The sequence below is a fragment of the Coptis chinensis genome, chromosome 6 (assembly GCF_015680905.1).
Source record: "Coptis chinensis isolate HL-2020 chromosome 6, ASM1568090v1, whole genome shotgun sequence".
Taxonomy (NCBI): domain Eukaryota; kingdom Viridiplantae; phylum Streptophyta; class Magnoliopsida; order Ranunculales; family Ranunculaceae; genus Coptis; species Coptis chinensis.
The window spans coordinates 58,196,323-58,213,715 of NC_141461.1; the positions used below are offsets into that span (position 1 = coordinate 58,196,323).

Genomic DNA, 17,393 nt, shown 5'->3' on the forward strand with positions numbered 1-17,393 from the left:
ATGGGTCAGAGCCGCCCCTGTATCCAAGCTTCATAATACATCTAGAGAGCGGTTCCTCTATAACCGGGTACAGAGATCAATCTCTGTACCACACACACACCCATCTCGTATCTCGACGCACACACACACATCTCGGAGCACACACACAGGTATCGAGGCACACACACATCTCGAATTTGAATGAACGGCGAGATAACACGGTTACAGAGATGATCTCTGTACCCGGTTGTAGAGATATTGAACCCATACATCTAGACCAGGCGAGCGCGCATAGTGACACCCAAGGTCGAATAAGTATTAACTATTGCGATTTTGACTTTGACTGGTTGCTTAAAAGGACAGCGGGACGGACAAAATCTCGGTTGATATATAATTAGTCCAGCTCCAGCATGCGTTTGAGCGCACGGGTTTTCTAAAACAATAGAATCTTCATGTCAAACACAGGAATCTCGCATATTCACAGCAACCGAATAACAGAATAAGAGCATATCCTTCAGCTCATATTGCTTCTTGAAATAAAACTTATCACACGACAACTCTCTCTCTCATTTTTCAAGCATTTGGTTCCCAGAGAGAAGTTGAGTTACACCTGTAATATATATATATATATATATATATATATATATATATATAAGATGGCATCAGGAGAGATATCCTTCTTTTCGATATTTACGAATTACGCTCTGATATCATCTCTAATGGCATTCATTCTCGCACAGTCAACCAAGTTCTTCACCTCCTGGTATCTCAGCTGCACTCCTTTTTATTTTCTTTCAAAATTTGTATAATCTCTTCATTAAATGCATTAGTATAGAATTTCACATGTCAAAATTTTCAAACCCCAAGACTTTCATTTATTTAATTTGATATCTACGTTAGTATAGTTCACATTTCCACTATGCTTCTCTCATATTGCATATGTGTGTGCATACAAGAAGTCAAGTGTTAATGAATTTATGAAGTCCTGTGGTTTTCTTTCTACATTGCTTTTATGTTTCTAGTTTTATCCTAAGAGTTGTAAACTTTGGTAGATCTACAGGTATAAGGAAAGACGTTGGGATGTAAAGCGACTTATTGGATCTGGTGGGATGCCGTCTTCTCACTCTGCCACAGTTACCGCCCTTGCTGCTGCTACTGGATTACAAGATGGATTTGGAGGATCGCTGTTTGCAGCTACAATGGTCCTAGCTTGTGTTGTATGTCCTCTTACTGGTCTTCAATATGACTTGAATAATTTTCAGAAAAAAGAAAAGTATCTTTTGCTACTGTGTTATCCAATTTTCAATGCTACTTTTAGGAAAAAACCTCGTTTTTAAAACTTATTGAATGATGATTATGAAATTGTCTTTAAAGTTTTCTTGATTGCAACCATGTTTGAAGTCCATACTGAGCTTGATATCACTTAACAAACATAAGAGAAAGAAAGAAAAAAAAAACAACAATCTCATTGAAAGGAAAATGGCAGTATGACATATGCTATCTAGTCTTTGGAAGCTAAACCCTTCTAGTTCTCCTCGTGGTTCTAGTCAAAGAGCTTTTTGCAGTTGCATAAAAAATAAGAAAGGGAAAGATCTATATATTCTTTAATAATTTGGTTTAAGAGGTTCATTCCTTTTATCACTTGAGTTAGAGGATATGGTACGACGGGAAAAAAACACAGACATCTTATATTTTGGGTGTTCTCACAAGAATGGAAAAGTGAATCAAGATCTATTAACTTCACAAAATATAGAAAAATGTGGTTCACATATCTACTTACGAAGTACTATTTTACAACGAGGCAAGTGTAAGTCATATAGAATTTTACTTCTTACCAGTTCGAAGGAAGATGTTACTTTGAAGATAATGAGCTATTGGGATCATGTTGAATAATTTGCAATCAGGAGAATTCTCCTAATATCAACCCTTGTTATGGTATGCATGTTTAATAAATAGGACTAGAGCATGATCTTGGTGACACTTTTCAGATTGCGATGCTCGTAGTTGCCAGGTTTTCACTTGTTAGGTCAAATTTTCATCTTACTTTTCTCTTTGTTCTTCCCTTTATCCACCTTTTCACTTCTTTTTGGTAATAGTGTCATTCATCATCTCTGTCATTCTTCACCTGCTGCTGTAAGCCAACGCTAGCTTGATACCTCATTGCTAGTGCAATCAAATTATCTTTATGCCTGAATCACATCTAATCTATTGCCAATTCAAGTTAGGAGTCATTTTCTAAAAAGAGAATTTATTTTGGTTGAGGTTTGCAGATTCCAAATCACCTTATTGAGGACAATGACTATGTCGATAGTGAAGCCACAATAAGACCATCAAGAGAGATTATGGCCATATTTTGAGCGTAGAAAACTTATATCAAACATGTTTTCGTCTCCAATGACAACTGTTGGCGCCTATTGGTGGTTTCACATGAAAGACAACAAAAACAAGAAGATAAAGCTGTAGAACCCAAATGAGTTAGCTGTCTAAACTCTAAACTGAACGTAGTGTAATGTAGAAACTATTAGAGAAAACTAGAAAATATAAATGTACAAGAAAAAACAAACTAAACGGTAATTTACACACTTTTCTAAAATCAGATCTTGCCCTTGCTATGATATGTCAGTTCTGCAGGAGCAAACTTCCCAGGTTGAAAATATTCTACGTTTTTTCTTGTAACAATTCTAAGTTCCTAAAGGGTCATAGAATGACAAAGATATTGTGCTCTCACACGCACAGACTCGACTACTTGTAGAAACTCAACAAGGTCTTGGGTTCATTGGCCTACTGGTCAAGACTTGGGAGGTTGAACCCAAGGTCTTGGGTTCAATTTCCACCACCTTTGTCAGGGATAAAGGGAATTTGAGGAATTCTTTAAAGGATGGTGAAGTACAAAGCACTGTGTCAGTGGACACTGTATTCTTGGATAGATTTCTGCCAACCTTTTAACAATATAGTGTGGACTCATGTGTCTGATGTGCGAAATGAAGAAGTTTAATTATGAAGAAAGCTAAACAATCTTGCTCACATGAAAAGATACCACTTGAACATTCTCCAACAGATATGTTCTTCCTAATTACGTTTATTTGCCGATTAGAGGCCTAGGAAGTCGCCTGGGTAGGCTGCTTTTTGGAAAAGGGTATGCAATCTCGTATAAATCTGTGTGGTTTAGTTTGAATAAGAATCCATGTCAGACGCATAGATGCAACGATACTCGTGTTGGAAACATGGACTCACGTTGAAGTAGACAATTTCAGGTATAAATTCTGTTTCTTTGTTTATACATTTTAACACTTAAAGAAGAAGAAACAAATATTTCAATGATATTCATGCTCGTACTTTTGAAAGTAGAAGGGATACAAATGATATGTAATTTTTCCCAACCTAATCCTAAATAAAAAACAAGGAGAAGACGAAAGAAGTGAGAAACAATTCAAGAGATGAGATATATGCTATTCCTTCTTTTAATTATAGTTGGAATAAGAGAAAAATCTCATTCTTTCATTTAGTTAGGGAAATATTGTTCTGGCCCACAAATTATGGATAGCAAATTGACTCGAGTAATTTATTAGGTTAGGTTGAAGATAGTCATGTTCAGCTGATCTTGAGAAAAAATAAATCGCGTTTTAACTATTGAAATTGTACTGATAGGGTTAAGATCAGCTAAACTAACTATAGAAATTAACACATCGGTGTCAATGTATCCAAGTGAGTAAGATTGTATTGTTGTTAATGGATATGAAGTTTGGAGAGAAAAGAGAAAAAGAGGATACGGCCTTATTAGTTTCGGCGTTGTATCACTTCAGTTTATATATGAAAAATAAGACTTCAAATAATAGAAACTTCCTAAAATATTCGGGTCGGGTCCTTAAATCCCCTCGGGAGATGTCCTCTTAGAACTCAAACAAAGTGTTTCCAGGACAGTGACAAATGTACAGGTGTTAACGCCACTTAGGTTTAGAGACGGATTACATATATAATCTTGTTTTGTTTAGCATGGAATCAGGTTTAGGCCTTAGTTTTAAGAACGACTATTCAATATGGAATTTTGTTTTTTTTACAAATTTCAACTTTGGAGATTGCTTATCGACGCATTACTTGACAGGTGATGTATGATGCACGTGGTGTTAGATTACATGCTGGGCGCCAAGCAGAGGTGCGGGATTTTGAGTATTAGCTTATATTATAAATTGTGTGATCTTCAGTTCTGTCTCTTATTATTCTGTTTTTGTACATCAATACACGTGATATCTTGCAAATATTGGGGTTGGCAACTTCAATCCAACTCATCGAGTCAGCTTTCTGGCTAAGCATGCTGTTTTATTGCTGAAAAACTTACTTGGTTTTATGCGGGCACCTGATACAGACTATCACTTTTAAGTTTGGTGCATCATTGACTCTACAGAGAAACAATCTGGAGTTTGGTCTGACTATTTAGATGTATTCGCTAGTGTCACTTCAATTTGATATTATCTTCTTTCCTCTGGGTGTTGTGCAGGTTTTAAATCAAATTGTATATGAACTCCCAGCTGAACATCCTCTGTCTGAAACCATGCCATTGCGTGAGCTTCTTGGGCACACTCTTCCTCAGGTTTTCATGACTAATCTTCTCGCATGTTTTTCTTTAGTTACTGATAGATCTATAATCATGACAAGATAAGTTTATTTTAGCATATAACAACCTCAGCGTCATTTCTCTTTTTGAGGGAAATCATAATAGTGTTTCATTTCCTTGGCTAATTTGATTGAATAATGGTTTTTTTTTTCTTTCCCTTTGGAAATTGCATTCGTTTTTTTTAAGTTGGACCTATATGTTAAATATCTGTTTGTGTACACTATTTGGTTCTGCAATAAAAGTTACTGTTAGAATTCCATAATTCAAATATGTTATAGAAGAAATATTACTGTTAGAACAGTGTACAAAGTGTTTTAGGGAAACAAAAGTTTTTTCTTTTGAGTTTTCCAGTTTTTTGTTTGTTTGTTTGTTAGTTTGTTTTCTTTTTCCTCTTCCCGCCAGCAGGTAAAACCCACCTGGGGAGTCGAGGTAGGATACCAGCAGAGCTGGACTAAATCCCTGAGTAAGACATCCAAGTTGGCCCTTATAAACAAGGGACTGTCTCCTGCCAATAATTGAACCTTGAGGCTTTGACCTCCTAGTTGGAGGGTATGCATTCCAGACCACCAGGTTAGGTGGTTGGATGCAATCATTAATGAACAGTTGAACACGTAAGGTTTTGCATGAAATTAAAGATGAAGACATGTACTTGTAGGTTTACCCGTAACAAGAAAACGAAAAAGGAGACATGGACACATCCATATATACCAGTTTGATGTTCCATTGTAACCTTCTTCATTTTGTTCCCTTTGGAGTTCCTAACATTCTAGTTGTGTGGTAGTGTGGACATGTGCTACAGCTCAAGTAGTAGTCGGACTGAAGTGGCATTTTTTTATGAAGGGAGTTAAAATTTAGAATGATATGGAAGCTTGATGTTGAACACTGCAATTTATTGCAGGTTGTCGCTGGTGGAATTCTGGGAGTTGTCACAGCAGTGATTGTCCAACTGATAAAGATTGTCGTTACTCAAGCTTGAGTTGACGCATGTGCCAACATCTACATATAGGATTTAGTTCAGCACCATGTGCTTATCCAAAAATGTGTATCATAATCCATAATCCACATTCTCAGTTTTAAATTGTATTCTTTTCCATTAAATTGTAGTGTGCAATTGCATTGTAATTGATTGTACTAGACATCCAACTGTAGCTGCGGTTGTTTAACTTTGCTTTTGCATCTGTGATGTCTTCCGTTGGTGAAAGGAAAGAAATCCTGTTGTAGTCATTCAAATTAACTTTTGCATATTTAATTACAGTGCTGTATGTACTTATAATGTACATTTAGGCAGATCAAATCAAGTAGGCTGAGATTTTCTTTTGCTAAAGCTACATACTGAGCCAACATACGGATCTTATCAGCCACCGAACAGCTATGTATTAGACTAACTTCTAGTATGAATCTGCATTATACGTTATCGTTCCTCATCATTGCTTGTTTCTCGTTAAGCTTCTTCGAGGAATACTTTTTTAAGAGGTGCAAGCCTATTTTGACCCAACCAAAACTTCCCATTTGTCAGCGTTCATACATTTACAGTGGCCCGGATTTGCGTTGAGAGCCACTTGATCATTCATGTTGCAGTGCACATCAGCGACATCCCCAGTTACTGAATTGCCAGACTAAAAAATGTTGCCGTGTGGCTGCTTCATTTAAGTCGCTCCTGCGCAACGAAAAAGGTTCAAAATGTGTAAGAAACACACCCTTGCGACCTATTTCTATTAACTTTTTCCACCTCCACTAAAATTCGGTAAGAGGATGTAGTTGATTAAAAAATTTCCTTCTGTCTTTTTGCGTAAACATGATTTTTAGCCTCAGTTTTGAATAGTAACTACGTATTGCTCGTGCCTTCGGAACAGATGTCGTTATTGTTGCTTTTCATAATATAATTATATCAATCATAAAATCAATTATATCAATCAATATTTTTTTATCTGAATCATATTCTGGCACTATAATAGTCAAACCATACTCGTGCCTTCGCGGAGGAGACACAGTTGTTTTAATAGCAAGTACAACGACATATCTTCACATGTTTACAATTTTAATACTATGATACAATAATATTGCAACTTTATTATAAATACTATGAAGTTGTCTACAAAAGAGAATACAGTTATAACATTAATGTTGTAGAACATGCTAAAACATAGTATACTTAGAAGAAAAAGACATAACACTTGAAATATAATCACAACCCATTGGATTGAAAATAGGATAACGAAACATGTGGTAGTACTTGTCATTTACATTACAATCTCAATATATATATTAGAAATCTCTAACATTGACAAAAAATAATTGCAAAAACTTGACATTTCAGGGCCATTAGATTTCTTTTTAAAGATAACAATAATTTTTATCTACATTAGAGGTTTTCAAATGCGTTGAAATTTTGTGGAGATAATATTTATGATGAGTGCTTCATAACCACAAAATATTAGGGTTGAATTCATTTTATAGGTGAAATTTTACTTACATATTTATTTTTAAGTTAACTTAAGTAGCTACTTTTTAGAGAAAGACTATATATATAGTCTTTTTATCCATCTCACACATGTTTTGATGGAGATACAATCATTTCCCTTTCTCTCTTTCTCTTACTTTTTCATATATACCTATTAACTTAGTCACTGCCTTCTCTATCTTTTCACTTAATTCCAAGTAACCATGTGCTTAAAGCCTTGAACCAACATATGCCATTCCGCAACACCCACTTTCTACAATAATCTTATCACTTAATTAATAATAAGTTTTTTGTTGTAGAATAGTTCTGCTGCAAGTGGAGAACTAAATAAGGGTCCTGTTACTGACGGACCCCATATTGTGTTGGGCAGACCAAAAAAAAAAAACAATTATTACAAGTGTGTCATTGGTTCCAAAAAGTTCAAAAAAAAAAAAATTATTACAAGTGTGCCATTGGTCCCAAAAAGTTCTTTTGTGTTGGGCACCTCCCAAACCAACGTGAATTTCCCCTTTTCAGCCCTTCTCTTCTATTCTCTTCTCTTCTTTTCCACCATCCTAAATCTTAAACCATGAAAACTATATCTTAACACTAACATTAAACACTAGGGTTGAATATGCACGTGGCTAGGGCTGAATATGCATGTGTACAGTGGCTGAATGAGAAAATTCAAAAACCTCAAGCTTAAACGACCCGGCTAGGTCGTTCGTTGTGCACACCAAACGGTCTGGTCACACCGTTTGGACTGAGTCCAAAACGATGTGGCCATGTCGTTTGGGATTTGGACTTAGAAAAATCCCTAACGATATGGCCACACCGTTTGAGATTTGAACTTTGAAAAAATATAAAGTTATGTTTTTTGGTCTCTTGACCGGTGTGGGCACATCGTTTGGACTAAGTCCCAAACGGTGTGGCCAAGTCATTTGGGGCTTAGTCTAAACGATGTGACCACACCGATAAGTTTTTTTCTAAGTTCAAATTCCAAACGATATGGCCACATCGTTTTAGACTTAGTCCAGACGGTGTGACCAGACCGTTTGGTTTGCACAACGAACGACCTAGCCGGGTCGTTTAAGCTTGGGGTTTTCGAATTCAACTTTTTGGGACCAATGGCACACTTGTAATAATTGTTTTTTTTTTTAATTTTTTGGGACCAATGACACACTTGTAATAATTGTTTTTTTTTGGGGTCACCCTAAATAATAGACTAAATAGGTTAACAAATATCCATGTCTTATAATTCCAATAAAAGAAATAAGACCATTTCATTAAAAACTGAAAATAAGCTAGTATGGAGGCACATAATGACCTACCTTCATTATAAGAAATAGTATGGACCTAGCTGCATGCCCACATACTTGGCAACAGATCAAAATGTGGATACTCTTACTTAGAGGAATCTAAAGGACTTGAGTTCATCTTACAGACAGTAAGATAGCAACAACTTAGATGCATGAAAAGAACTGTCCTATTGATTCATGAAAAGATGCAATTCTTCAAGTATTCAAGTATGCAATGCCGTTGTTATAAAGAACAAAGTCAACCAAACTAACTGTTTGAAGGGTAGCATCCTATAAGAAATGCTACAAAGTAAAAACCCAACCCACTATTACATTCCCATAAATAATTGAAACCCATTCCGATGCATACACAATTAAGCAAATCAAATTTCATATATGATAAAAAAATCGTCACACGCACGCATTGAAAAGGTCTCTCTTGTTATAATACAGGATTTAGACATGGATGCAATTTTTACTTTTGATTACTTCACAATGTTATGCATCATAAAGGAAGGCTTAAACCATACAACATATAGCCGTAAAGTGTCTACTATGTCGGCAATCATTAATATGGAGCTAAAATCTACTAAATCTTCTCAATGCATACTCCTGAGAAAACATAAAAAACAACAAATAACAGTGAGGAAAATTACTGGACTTCATAGGAGTTGAAAGTTCCTGCGACCAAAAAAGACTGAAGCACTGATGTCAGTTAGCCTAAGATGGATAAATAGTTGCGGTACCAAAAATAACCTTGTGTGAACTGTGAACTTGTCCTTCTCCTGTCCGAGAGTGGATATTACCTCTACTTTTGCTGATAGTGTCCAAGCGCCAAATTTGGTTGAGGCACTACACTGTACAGTACAACTCAAAGTAGATTTAGTTTTAAATTACAATCATAAAGAAAGATTATTAACCCGAGTCTCTGAAATCAAAGAAATGGAGAAAGATACATGATAGTTCGAGAGGGATAAGTGGTTTGCGAGAGATACATAACAACTGCGAAATACATACATGTACAGTTTCATTATTGCTTTGCCAAGGATTTGGGCAAGCCAAATACAACTGAAGTTAATCAATCGCTTAATATATATATGTTAGAAGTTTCAAAATAATGGTTTCAAGGCGTAAAACTATTGTTGCGAAAATATGGCTTATGCTGAACTTACAACCCAGTAATAACCTTGTTACTTTCCTAGAAAGAGTTATCCTAAGCGAGCAGCAAAATAAAATAAAATGAAGAAGGCAATGTCAGTAGAGCACATTACTTTAATGTAGCAATATAAGATGAGAAGAATGAAATACTTAGCTACCAATAGTCACTACTAAACAATGTTCGCCGCCTTGAAAGGAAAATAAAGATCAACATCAAAACTCAAAACACATCAAAGATCATTTTACATTTTAAAAATCCACACCTAAGTTTCCACTGTCAAATACGAATGTAGAAATGACACCTTTTAATTGATGCACATAATCCAAATCGATGAAGCAACAACCTAAAAATCTAACGCGAAAAGGAAATAACAAAGAGATTTAAAACGTACAAACTTTAAAATTATAATAAACCCAAACTGGTTAACAATTTACCATTGAGTTTATGTTGGTTCGGAGATCCAACTTTCACTTGATGGGGATTCCCCAAATAGTTGAAGCACTATGAAATTGAAAATCATACAGGAAACCCATATTGGAAATCTCAATCTTTGTTGAAAATTTTAGATTTAAATAGTCAAATGCATTGAAAAAAATTGTGAAAGAAACATGTATATTATTGGGTTCCATCGGTGTTGAGCAAGAATAATATACTTACCAAATTTCAAAAATCAAACTGCGAATTCAAGTTTTCATGAAATGGCAGTTTACCTTTTATTGCCATCTTTCCTTCAACTCTACAGTCAGGACACATTTTTCTAGAATTCTTTTAAAAACAAACTTTCCGCTTACATTAGCCGCATGAATCATAGTACCAGTTAGTGTCAAAGACATTTCCAACAATGGCTTTGCAGGTGTATGATTGTTCCTATTTTATGATAGTAAGGTCAAAAGCTTTTATGATAGTAATGTCTAAATAAAGTTTTGATACTACCAAGAAAGACCCGTCTCTTCCCATTTCTTTGCTACACGTTAAAACTCTCATTGAAAGTAAGATAGCCTCTACAATGATGGGAAGCACATCACTAAGACATGAAAATACAGAAGAATGAAGTAGATGGAAAGTAAGATGTCATATTATGTGATTTTAAAAAAAGAAAATAACATGGCTAAAAATTTGTCTAACCTTAAAGGCAATATAAGGTGCACGAAACTCATGGAAATCCAGATGTTATCGCCAATTCTTGGTATCATCAAAGTGATGGCAAGCGGTCCTAAGGGAGAAAATAGTTAGAGAAATTATAAGCCGGTACGCTATTAGAATATATTGATTCCAACTATTAGTAGATACCTTGTAATGTCGTTTTCATCTGATTTTAGTCAACTTTGGTGTTGCTCTTATACGATTAACACCCTTCCATTTGGAGATTAATACATAATTTCAAAAGTCACTTAGAAAGAAATCAAATGAAATTTGTGGCACAAAATTAACATGTAGAAAGGCTTACGATTTCCCGAGGACTAAGACAGACTTGCACCATGTGCTAAAACAGTTATGCATACAATCTTCTACAATCTTTGCCACTTGCATTATGGCTTTATTGGTGATTTTAAGAAAATAACAAATTAGAATGGATATACAAAACCAATAAAAATAATCTCCAACCCAAGAAATTAATAATCAATTGAAAATAATTTATGGATATCTTCACAATGACACTTATATTAATCAATCACCAATCTAAAGCATTATAAAGTAAAAATAAATATGCACCCATTATCAGTTTAACACCATTGATAAATCTTTGGTAGTCGTTTAAGGAATGAGACAAAATCACTCACTTAAAGCCCCTGAGAGAGATAGAGTATACATCACCATTTATTCTAGTGGAGGGAGACATTGAGAAACTTAAATATATGGGATATTTTCTGGCCATGGAAAAACAATTTTAAGGGAGAATGTGCATACTGATAATTAAGGAATATATGCATACTGATAATTTAGGTAAATGAATGTATTGAAAGATTCCAAACGTCAATAATAGTCTTATATATGTGGGAGAAAATTTGCACAAATGAAGCGAGATATCTGATAGACCATGACCAACACCTTTAAATCAATAATCAACTATTGAAACTATCCAAAGAACAACCTATAAGTTAATTGGGTTACACTGGAAAAGTATAAAACTAACAATATTGATCACATGCAATGGAAATAGAGTTGCCATCAAATAAATAAAAGGAAAACCAAAGCAATAACAAATAAACCATGTTCTTACTAATTCTTTATTCTAAAAATGCATCAATTCACATTTGTTATAAGTCGTTATAAGTCGGAGCCGTTTGGAAAAGTATATACGTTAAGTTTAGAGAGCATGAGAAAATAGAGGGAGACTGCACTTGGGTTGGGTTGAGAGTTCCTGCGTAGCTACAAAAAAATGAAACAGATGAACAGATGGAAGAGATGAGTAGCTACCATTTCATGAAATTATTGAGAGGCATGAAAGCCATAGAACACAAAAACAAACGATCTAAACCTTAGGTAGCAAACAAAAATGATGTTAAACAATACACGCTAAAAGAAATTATGTACACAATGATTCTTTGATTGAAGCAGGGAAGTTTTCTTTTAAAAAAATGGCAATCTTTTTAGAAATACCATGAAACAAAACGTTTAGCACTTAAAAAAATTTATTGATACAAAAAGCTATGATGCTATTATAGTGGACAAAGGTTATAACGTATGAACATCCAATACTATTTCCTACAACAACTGTAATAACTCCATGTGAGTATGTGACCCATATGTTTAGTTGAAATGACATAATGAAAAAGGATAAAACATTACAAATTCATATCCAGTCAATGACAATTAAAACAGATTTCAAGCTTGGTTGACTCCATAATTCACATGGTTTGCTAAATTGGCTTTCTAAAGACATCTCATGGCTTGCTACCCTTAATAGGTATCCAATGGTTTTGGTCACAATAATAGCTCAAGATCATCGACTGGTATCTAAATGGCGGAAACCTTTGACACAACGAATTCAAAAATACGTCTAGTAATGTACAAAGAGGGAATTGAGTACTTTAATTAACTATTGTAAAGGGCAACGCAAGTTTCAAAGCTCATGGGTTTCTAAGTGGCATAGTTACTAGCAATTTGTATTTATTTTCATTAAATTTTGAATCCATAAGGGCTGACAAGTCATGAAAACCATTGGTTGTGGCTTTTATTACATGCCTTTATCGATGCGACTATATAAAGTTGACCATTAAAATCAAATCTCTCTCGAACATCCTATTAGGATCTTCAAGGCTTTACAATGTCAACTGTAGAGAAAAAGGGTTGTTTGCAAGAAAAAAAAGTTTTTTTTTACTTAATCAAATTTTTGGGTTGAGCGAGAAAAAGGTACTGGACTTTTCTCACCAAAATTTTGTTAGGCGCGCACGCGCTCAAATAAGCCTAATTCTCAGCGCACCGCGTTCCACCCTATTCACAGCGACTTTGGTTGTTTTCGGAAATAGTATAAAACATAAGTTTTTTTTTTTGAAAAAACTTAACCTAACCAAAAGAAAGCAAGAGAGAGATTGTAAGAGAGAAATTCTTAGTGAGTGTTCATTCTTTGTGAGTGAACTGAGAGCTCTTGTAATCTGTTACTCTGGACATCTAGTAAAGCTTGGAACTCGCAGTGTGAACGTAAGTAAATTGCCGAACCACGATATATTTTTGTCTTGTGGTTTGTTCTTATTTTTAATTAATTGTTTTACTTTATATGCTTGTTTAATCTAAGTTTCAAAAATTAAATTCTAATTCAAGTACTACGTGAGATTTCTAGACTAATATCATCATGGAGAAAGGAACAATACCATTATCACTAAGTGCATAGTATAAACAATATTTATGATTTTTTAAAATATTTTATAAAGAAAAGTGCATAATTTATATCCTAAAAGTGCTTAATTTTTGCAAATGTTTCTATCCCACCCCCAAACAATCGAACGCTTTGTCCTCAAAGTGTAAAGAGATAAGAAAATAATTTACCATAGAAACATGGCAAAAATTGGCAGTACTTGTAACAAAAATATTGTAAAAGATGATATGATAACATGAAGCACAATTAAACTGTTACGTACTAACTAAATTGGAGTAAACATGACAGACAATGGGTGGCAAAACATTTTGGAATGAAATACCAAAATACGCCAACCCCAAACAAAATTGGAAAACTTTTTAAGTTTGAAAATTTTTGTTTGGCCTATACTCCAGAAAGGTGGTATTGTACAAAAACTTTGGTCTTTTAAAGTCAAATTCCCTAGACTTAATGTGATATATATGTATTAACATGCAATTTACCATATATCAATAATCTAAATAATTGTGGATCTTTCCATAAATAGTTAACATGGAAAGCACTATCAAACAAAATTAAGCACCAAGATTTCCTATGACGTGGCTTAGTGGAATGAGAGCGAAGCCTGATAGATCTAGAACCTAATCGAGCATACAGTTTCTTCTTTGTCCTCCTACGAAAGGGATGCCAAGTGAATGAACGTGAGAAAATGGATGGTTGTGGAAGATACGTGGGATGTGGATAATTTTGAGAAGGAAGGAATGGGAAAAATGAAAAAGTGTCAAGTGGCTTGCCTTTGGGTGTTACTTCTTCACCAGATGGGTTTAGAAAGTCATGAAGCATAGGAGAAACAAAAAGGTCAAGTACAAACTCAATGGTTCTTTGAAAAGGTAGAGGGCGAGGAACATTCGTGATGGAAGGTGAATGAGTGACATGAGGATGTGAGGTGGGTGAATGGTGCTCAACTAGTGTTCTTAGTTCTATATCATCATAGGATTTGAGATATGCAAGACATTCCTCAATAGGTGGGTAAGAAGAATCACTGGGATAGAGGGTGAAAAATTCTTTTTCCGTCATGGCGTCAATAGATGAATAGATGTCAATAGGAGGGGACTAGAGAGGTGGCAAAGAAGGGTTGCAAAAGAGTCTAAGGAAATCTTCCTCGATGTTATCTACGTCTAGGGAGTAGAAATTGTGATCCATGTCTTCTTCCATAAGAGGGGTATCTACTAGTGTGGGGACTAAAACGTCAGCCGCACTAATGTTAGCTACAAAACTCTCAATGGACTTCACTTCTTCTTCTATAGGCAAACCTGGTTGTCCCTGCTTTTGTCTAAACATGTTAACTTGCACAGAAAGATTTCCAAAAGAAAGAGTTGTTGAGCCATCCCGATAATTGATTTGGGCATTGGCGGTTGCCAAGAAAGGACGCCCTAAGATGATGGGAATGAAATCATGAGCAACTTCTGTGTCGAGAATAACAAAGTCGGCTGGATAGTAAAAATTCTGAACTTTAACGAGAATGTTTTCAACTACACCCTTGGGATACTTAATAGAACGATTGGCTAACTGCAAAGTCATTTTGGTTGGTTGAAGTTTTGTTAGACCTAGTTGTTTATATAAATAAAAAGGGAGTAAGTTAACACTCGCTCCCAGGTCTAATAAAGCAGTTGTTATGAAGGTATCACCTAAGGTGCATTATACAGTAGGACGACCAGGGTCCTTGTACTTAACAATTCATTTATGTTCAGATAAAGAGGGATATTGTTCAGTTAAGAAGGCTTCATTGGGTATGTTGGTTTTGCTCTTCTTGGTGCACAACTCTTTTAGAAACTTAGCGTGTCCAGGTAGACTTTTTATAGCATCTAGAAAATGTAGGTTTATAGTCAGATTTTTAAACACTTTCCTAATCTCATCAAAATTATCGTCCTTTTTAGACACAACTAGTCTCTGGGGATATGGTGGTTTATCTCTATATTTAGCATAAGGGTCAACAATATTATTAGTCTTTGCTTTATCTTTAGCCGTTTTCCATCTAGGTGTCCATACTGGAACTTCTACAGTTGTAGGGTCTTCAGTTTCTATGACAATATTCGATATGGTTTCATTTTCAGCATCTGTTTGCGAGGGATTTGTAGGCATAATCACTTTGTTATCAACTACTCTCCTAGAACGAATGGTAGTGACTGCTTGTAGGTCCTCTGGGGTTATATTACCATTACATTGAATACTGTTTATTTCAAGTGTTTGGTTATTAGTTTGGTTAGGAGACATATCAATAACCTTTTGGCACAAAGACTACATCATTTGCATCGTTTGTTGCATCGTTTTAGAGTTTTGATCATGCTGATCTTTCATCAAGTTTGAGTTTTGTTGCATAATTTGATTTTGTTTTTCCAACAAGGTCGCTACTACTTTGTGTGTAGATGGTTAGACTGGAATTAAGGCTTGTTGAGCGTTCATGTGTTGATGTTGATAGTTTTGGGTCATGGGCACTAAACCTCTATTCTGGTCACCTAAGTTTCCTTGTCCTTGATGTTGAGTTAACTGGTTGAAGTGTGATGGTTGTGGTGGTGGTTGTGCATAGACAAGAGGACAATAGAAGTCGGAATGCTCAAGACTAAAATAGACATTACAACGAGTAAAGTTAATGTTCATGACAGGAGTGGGTTGTTGTTTAACATAGATGGCATCTACCTTTTTAGTGAGGGCATTGATAAGAGTTTTAAGCTCGGGATCAGGTTTAACCTCAAAAGAAGGAGTGGAGCGGGAAGAATCGTTACCTCCCTAATTGTTGTTCCTCTTAGATTGATCTTCTAAGAATTTATAAGCCTCTAAGGCTCCTTTACTAAGAAAACTACCCCCAGTCATGATATCTAGAACCTCCTTATGATGATGTAAAAGCCCCTTGAAGAAGGCACGAATAAGCGTGTCTTTCGCAAGATTATGATGCAGGCATTTAATGAGAAGATCAGTGAAATGATTCCAGGCCTCTGAAAAGGATTCATGTAGATTATGGCGGAAGAAATGAATCTTGTGAAGCATTTCATCTGTCTTCAGTGGTGGGTAAAATTGTTCCATGAACAATTGAACAAGATTAGCCCATGAGTCCACAAAGTTTGGGGTTTGGGCAGTTAACCAAGATGCCGCCTTGTTGGCTAGGGTGAAAGGAAACACCGTAAGTTTAACTTGATTCGGACTTACGCTAGGATAATTGAATGTAGTGAGAACTTGTCCTATCCTACGCATATGTCGTTGTAGTATAGTGGTAAGTATTCCCGCTTGTCACGCGGGTGACCCGGGTTCGATCCCCGGCAGCGGCACCATTTAATAAAGTCAAGTTTATGTGGACTAACTATCTATGCGTAAACACAAATAATCAATTCACTAAACAAGTGCTTAGATCAATATTCCTACTCTCAAATAATGAAGTAATATAAAGAGTACGGATTTGTTCCACTCTTAATCTATCAAGACTAAATAGAATCCAATTAATCAAACACAAAGAAACAATGGTGAGAGTAATTTTATATTGAAAGATTTCTATTATACGATTATACTATGGATTCAAATAGATCTAAATTAACTAAACTAATAGATCGAAATAGGGTTTTGATAGAAGAGAAAGTATAGAGAAGAATAATCAATCCACCTAATAATTAGTTTCATGCAACAATCGAATTATTCATTGAAAAGAGATCATATTTAGGTTTTCACGCAATGATTCAACCTAAATCCTCAACCTTTATCATCCCTAGCAACAACCTACATCTCTATAGTCATTATTACTAACACGTAGGATTATTACAACTAAGTCTCTTGACTTAATTATAACAATCCCTAGTTTAATTTACTATATGCTTATTTTGGAAGTCATACAATAAATTAAACTCTTTGAAACACATACACAATTAAATAATTATACTAAGCAATCTATTCGTCATTAGGTTTCATAATCACTCTCTCTAATGAGGGGATTAGCATAATATCATTGGATTAATTAAACTAAAATAATAAAAGGAAGACATAATGTAAAGAAGAAGTAATTTAATTGAATAAACTAAAGCTTTTATTGAAAGGTTCTAATAGAGGCTATAAACTAAATCTAA

General features: G+C 35.1%; 1 protein-coding gene and 1 non-coding gene across 3 annotated transcripts; both read left to right on the forward strand.

Moving 5' to 3' along the window:
- Window positions 1–498: 498 nt before the first annotated feature.
- Window positions 499–5,821, forward strand: LOC147493740 (uncharacterized). Of its 2 annotated transcripts, none has more exons than XM_086568697.1 (5): window positions 499–742; window positions 1,040–1,196; window positions 4,082–4,132; window positions 4,475–4,567; window positions 5,490–5,821. In XM_086568697.1, the coding sequence occupies exons 1-5, from the start codon at window positions 636–638 to the stop codon at window positions 5,565–5,567; spliced, it is 486 nt and encodes a 161-aa protein (XP_086424823.1). In that variant the 5' UTR covers window positions 499–635; the 3' UTR covers window positions 5,568–5,821. The 2 variants fall into 2 exon arrangements, with proteins under 2 accessions (XP_086424823.1, XP_086424824.1); XM_086568698.1 differs by having other exon boundaries at window positions 611–742; window positions 1,032–1,196.
- A 10,714-nt stretch (window positions 5,822–16,535) lies between these two features.
- On the forward strand, window positions 16,536–16,607 carry TRNAD-GUC (transfer RNA aspartic acid (anticodon GUC)). The gene has a single exon. It is a non-coding gene; the product is annotated as a tRNA-Asp (tRNA).
- The last annotated feature ends 786 nt before the right edge of the window (window positions 16,608–17,393 follow it).